The sequence below is a fragment of the Penaeus vannamei genome, chromosome 28, assembly GCF_042767895.1.
Source record: "Penaeus vannamei isolate JL-2024 chromosome 28, ASM4276789v1, whole genome shotgun sequence".
NCBI lineage: Eukaryota > Metazoa > Arthropoda > Malacostraca > Decapoda > Penaeidae > Penaeus > Penaeus vannamei.
In genome coordinates this window covers 22,558,286-22,564,585 of record NC_091576.1, presented here as the reverse complement: position 1 = coordinate 22,564,585, position 6,300 = coordinate 22,558,286, and the positions used below count along the sequence as shown (strand labels likewise).

The following is a 6,300-nucleotide window of genomic DNA, read 5'->3' as shown; positions in this document are numbered from 1 at the left end:
CTTCCTTCTTCACCGATTGTCACATGCTACCTGCGTGAATTATAGCGATCCTTAGACCGCTGAAGGAGATGCCACGCGGACATCCTACGGGGAACCAAGGAGCCACGCCTCACCAAGGACAGACACGGTCCATTGTTACTCTTCAGTAAAGGAGTCGCGGCATCTTGGTGGTCCACCGAAAAGCTTAACCTCACCGTCTACCATACTCTTGTGGGGCCCATCTTTCGAGCTTACACACACACACACACACACACACACACGCACGCACACGCACACGCACGCACACACACACGCACGCACACGCACACACACACAGATTAATATTCCGATTCCATGCCTTTTTACTCAGTTATAAAAAAATCTCGGTAAGATGTTATAATTCGCACCACTAATCATGCGGTTCATTTATTGGGTCGAACAGTCGCTGTGTGGGTAAAATGCTATGCATAGCGTATCGGTGAATTTGACATTTCACTAATGTCGTATACTTTGTCTCTTTTTTATTTTCTAAATTATTGTTATTATTATTATTATTATTGTTATTATTATCATCATACTTTTTTACGTTTTTGAGGTTTTCAGTATCTTCTACATTTGGCACCAATCAGCATGGGTGCCAAAAAACACGATCATACTGTGTGCCATGCCATATGCTGGTATACCTTGAATATATTTAGCGTTTTTACTATCACCGTAGCTCTAGAGTCAACATTCTTAAACCCCTTAAGTCCTTTAAACGAGGTCAGAGTTGTGTGTAGAACGTCTTCTGTTGTGTAAGATATATTTGTCCTCTCACCTGTATGGCCTCGAGAACGGAGGTGACCTTAGTATCCGATAAGTGCGCATAATCTCGAAGATCTGATCGACGTTCAGAAAGAATTTATCTTCGAAATAAGCGTTTAGATTTGTCCTCGTCTGATACGGTCTTCTCTGCCAAGCTTTTGTGCCAATGGTATCTTCTACAGTTGAAGCCGCCGTGACATTTTTGTTGTTTTGTTTCTTAGACTTTTTTGAGTTCTCTGGTATATGTATTTTTGTATATTGATCTGATGAAGTTTTTTTTCTGTTTGTTTTCTCATCGATAAAGCATTTCTGTACGTTGTTACTGTAGATCTAACGCCATAAAGTAAAACTTAAGAAACTCGGTTCAATTACTTTCTTCTTGGGTATTTTCATTCTTGTTCCAGACATCGGTTTAATTTTAGTAATTATCTTTGTCCACATATGATGCTTCGATTTATACAGTCCAACATAACAAACAAGACCCGTAATTCCCGGATCCCACGGCGATGAAATGGATACACCCTTTGATACCTTAAAAAATTACTCGTTTAGTAAATAAATCATGGACCTTGAATGCATTCCTAACCTTAACGATTGTGCAAATAAATTACTTGTAGAATGTCTTCCCACATCTCTGTAGTCCAATGGTGAAGCTGGATGCCACACATTATCACCTTCTGAACATTGTGGAAGAAAATACAAGGTAAAAATGAGACCGAATGTGATAAAAGAGGAAATACGAAGATAGTGGCCGTTGGCAATCTTCCTCGCGTTCGAATCGGATGTTCGCTTAGGTTTCGAATTCCGATTTTCCTTCTTTCTTCTTTTATAAGGTTTTAGACGAATTTGCTTATTCTTATGATTTTCTTTGTTCGGTGGAGAAATCTTATTCGCACAACCGTATGAAAATGGTTCACGTATTATCTTGCCTTGTCTATACATATTTTGATGTGTGTATTGATACAAGATACATTTGGTTGCGTGTTGTGTGTAGGGTATTGTAGGCCTGTAATTATTCTACGCATTGAGTTTGTATGTATTTTTGGTTTTGCATTTTACAATTTAATCTATGTATAATTAATCTATCTATATATGCATTTGATATATAAACAAAGGTAGACGATGTGTTCATTAATTTTAGCATTTATTTGCGTATTTCCCACTATTCTCTGTGCTCCATCTTGAACAACAGGCCTGTACTGCGAAAAATATATTGCGGAAAGTACGAAAAAATTGTACTCTGAATGCCAATGTGTTTTTCGCGCTTTTCACTAAATCTTCGCATCATGGTTTATTGTTTACTGAGGTGCATTTAGTTACTGAGCTTTTGTAAAGAACTTTCATTTTTACTAACCTTAGTACAAAACGCTGATACAGAAAAAACACATTGATCATCTAAATAAATACACGTGTGATGTAAACACAGCAGAAGTGCGAATTAGCCTACAGTGGCTTATTCGCACTGCCCAACTATTTCGCGGAGTTGTTAGTACTCACGGGCTGTTTACAAGAATTATTACTTTGGATACCCAGGAAAAGGTGATGACGAAGTGCCAGTTTGTAAAAATTGTGGGATGCCTGACCTTATAGATATTTATGTTACGGGCATCCATATTAAAAAATGAATGTCTAATCATCTGATAGATATGCATTTATATATCTGTCTGTCCGTAACATAGGCATGTCTAGATTGATAGATATGTATTTACTTGAGATTACATGCACGTCCATATACAAGAAAATTCATCTCTCTCTCTCTCTCTCTCTCTCTTTCCCTAAATGAATGTAATAATCTCCCTATCTCTCATTTCCTCCATGTAACAATATTTTTCTAACATTCCCCTCTCCATTTACCTTTACGAATCTACCTGTGTTTTGTATTTATATATATAAACAAAGGAAATAATGAGAGAGTGCTTATATACACCTTTTCTTCCTAACAAAGCACCGAGGTACATAACTAATGTGAGGCATTTATGAATCCTAGACTAATTGTGCGAAATACTATGACAAGTTCAAGAATATTTAAGAGCATTCTTATTGGTTTCGCTCCTGAATCTGTCCCAATTTTCTTTTGTAATTGTATTATATGGAACTGAAATGAGGTCATGCTGGTTCTATATAAAACGCAGGAGGGTGATATGTTTATAGAATCTTGAATAAGGATAATCAGTCAACTTTCTTGTCTCATTTAAGACATTTATTTAATTTTCAGTTTTATCTCACATAAAAAATCAACAGTAATAAAACAGAAAATATACAAAAGAAAAGACAGTTTGATTTCACACAAATACAAACTAAGAGACATTTTGTAATAAAAGACATGATCTTGACAATAGTATGATTATGAACATGACTGAGATGACATGGATGAGCAATAATAAAAGTACTGTGAAGTGAGCGCACAGATGGAATGAAATTAATCTAATATTTTGAAGGTAAAAGTCTGACTCGAAATACGATAATTTATTGTAATATTCCGATTTTGTTTATATAAAACCCGTCACAGGCAGAATAAAAAATGGGTTCAGATTCAAACTTAACGACGGACTTAAAAGAACTTCTGTACTCTTCGTGAATCACTATAAATAATCCTTTGAACTCTGAAGAATCGTCTGGCTGCAATAACCCCGTATTTATGAGTTGCTGTTGCTGCTTTCGCTACGCCGAACTTCGCCCTTTGTTGCAAAAATCGACCTTCTGGTTGTCTGGTCACGTGTCTGACGAACGAGCAAGGTACGTGGGCGAATTTTCTTAAGAATGGGTATTATTATTATTCCTTTTATTTCTCCTTTCTTGCTTTTTCTTTTCTTGTGCCTTCTCTCGTTCGCTCGTTCTTTCTCTGTCTCTGTTTCTTTCTGTGTCTGTCTCGGTCTCTCTCTCTCTCTCTCTCTCTCTCTCTCTCTCTCTCTCTCTCTCTCTCTCTCTCTCTCTCTCTCTCTCTCTCTCTCTCTCTCTCCTCTCTCTCTCTCTCCCCTCTCAAGCCCTCCCTCTCTTTCTCTCTCTTTTTCTCTTATCCTCTTCTTTTATCATCATAGTCGCCCCTCTTCTCTTCCCCTCGCTTCTCACTTTCCTCACATGTATCACTCAAGTGTCTCGCATATTCTCTCTGTTGCGCTTGTTTCCATTCTTCTTGTTTTCTTCTCCATGCCTTATTCTTCGTGTTCTGGAAGGTCTAGATCCGTCCCAAGCCAACTGGACGAAGCCTCCCTTGTGAGCGATCAAGCCCTGTACTCTTTGATAGAAAACGGGAGAAAATGGGAAATAACTTCAGAAAAATGAGGGTATAACTAAAGAAAAATGCCGAATGTTGAAAAAGGGGGGAACTAACTAGAGAATAAGTAAGGAATAACGTACTTTATGGTAAATAATGAGAGAAAATGGGAAATTACTTTACAAAATGATGGTATAACTAAAGAAAAATACTAAGTAGAGAATTGCTACGAAAAAAGGCCAGTTACTATAAATGTATTTAGAATAACTATCAAAAATTGATACAAATGCAGAAAAGTAATAAAAAATAGGAAATAATAGAAAATGGAGAAAATTTAAAGAACAAGACACACACACAAACACAGACACATACAATCACAATCTCACACACACACACAAATTCATTTACCCACCTACTCGCGAAGGCCGCCCCCGACTCCCTGGGTCCCCTGCGCGTGGGCGGGAGGTACCACACGTCGCACACGATGGCCCATGACGTCATCATGCTCAGGATGTACTGGCCGAAGGTGTCCTGGTACCAGAAGGGGTCGCCGTAGCGGGGGTCGAACCGGATGGCGATCGGGTAGATCACGCTGTCGATCTGCCGGCGGGGGGGGGGGGGGGAGATAATAATAATGATGAGATAATGATTATGGTAGTGATAATGATGATAATAATGATGAGATGATGATAATGATAATGATGTGGTGATAAAGATGATGATAATGACAATGATGAGGTGATAATGATATGATGATAATGATAGTAATGATAATGATAATAATGGTAATGATATTAATACCAATAACAAGAACAACGTTCTCGTATGGTATAACTAAAAGAAAAACTTTAGCGTTAAAAAACCGCTCCTCTCCCTCCCTTCCCCACTGTCTATCAGGTGATAGGTAACAGATATATATACATACATATATATATATATATATATATATATATATATATATATATATATAATCTATCAAAAATATGCAGATATATCACATGAGGCCCCACTCCTTCCAGCAGAACAGATACAACAAATGGAAATAAAAAAACACTTACCTCTAGACCGCCCTTTCACCCACACAAAACTCACCCTAAAGACCCCCTTCCATAGGAACGAACACCACAAATAAAAAGAAGACACAAAAACTCACCACAGAGGTCCCTCTTCTATCCCCCAAAAAACAACAAATAAAAATAAGGGCAATAAACTCACCTCAAAGGCCCCCTTCTATCGAAAAAAAAAGATAAATAAATAAAATAAAACAAAACAACAAATATAAACAAGGGCAAGAAACCAACATAAAGGCCTCCTTCAATCGCAACAAACAAACAAAAACAATTGACACAAAAATCTCTACTCGAAGGCCCCCTTCTATCGCGACAAACAAACAAACAAACAACAACTGACACAAAAACTCACCTCGAAAGCCCCCTTCTTGCACCAGGAGACACACGAAGACGAGGACGTGGCCCCACACCGCGTAGGGCACCGCGTCCTCCCACAGGCCGATCGTCGAGATGAGGCCCGCGACGGCTCCAGTACCGAAGGATGATCCATTGCGGAAAGTGGGCCTGCGACGTGGCAGAAGGCGGTGACGGGGATGGTACCGCCTCGTGGGAGAGGAAGCCAAGTGAAGAGGGAACAGCTGGAGCAATCTGGAATACGAACAAGAGAATATATGAGTCCATGTCATTAAGAATTTTATATCATGTTATAGTGTCATACAGTGCATATGCACGGTATGTACAGCACACGCAGATAGTCAGACACACACAAACTCGAACCTCTAAAAACTACTACATTCGAGTGTGCATTCATGCTTGAAATCCATGAATTGTTCATAAACAAAAATATAAACGGTATTTGTTCTTTACAGATGACGCTTTTATATTTCTTCATTCTGCTTTATTTATAATCAGAGTAATATCTACGAAAAAAATTATGATTAGGAGAAATCTAATCTAAAATACGTGAAATACACGAATAATTCACAACCAGAAGATAGTGTGAAATGTAACGTGAATGTTTTCATAGACCGACCCGAGTCCCCAAGCCAAAATGAATGCCCGTTCTCACTACAAGCTGTGGCGTGCTCTTCAAAATACGTGGAGATGAAATGCGGCTGCTGACAGAAAAGGAGGAAGGGGTGTTCGCGCGCTTTTTAACACCGAGGCAGAGGTATGTGGTTGCAGCGTTGAGGAAAAAACAAACGCGTGGTTTAGAAACTACCACAATCTACCAAAACGTCAATGTACCGCACTACCACTGCTCGAGTATATGCAAGTAGATTTTACTTTTTC

General features: G+C 38.7%; 1 protein-coding gene across 1 annotated transcript; it reads right to left on the bottom strand.

The window, feature by feature from the left end:
* Positions 1–3,010: 3,010 nt before the first annotated feature.
* Positions 3,011–5,651, bottom strand: LOC113812909 (glycerol-3-phosphate acyltransferase 4-like). Its single transcript, XM_027364832.2, has 3 exons — positions 5,420–5,651; positions 4,410–4,597; positions 3,011–4,018 (listed from the first exon to the last, which is right to left on the bottom strand). The coding sequence occupies exons 1-3, from the start codon at positions 5,555–5,557 to the stop codon at positions 3,871–3,873; spliced, it is 474 nt and encodes a 157-aa protein (XP_027220633.2). The 5' UTR covers positions 5,558–5,651; the 3' UTR covers positions 3,011–3,870.
* Between the last annotated feature and the right edge of the window lie 649 nt (positions 5,652–6,300).

What these genes read in the sequence shown, in the direction of transcription:
- LOC113812909 (XM_027364832.2), bottom strand. Translation starts at nt 5,557, where the DNA reads ATGGATCATCCTTCGGTACTGGAGCCGTCGCGGGCCTCATCTCGACGA. An exon ending in GCAAGAAGGGGGCTTTCGAG is followed by an intron (nt 4,598 to 5,419) that starts GTGAGTTTTTGT and finishes CCCCGCCGGCAG; the next exon opens with ATCGACAGCGTGATCTACCC. An exon ending in GGGGCGGCCTTCGCGAGTAG is followed by an intron (nt 4,019 to 4,409) that starts GTGGGTAAATGA and finishes TTTCTATCAAAG; the next exon opens with AGTACAGGGCTTGATCGCTC.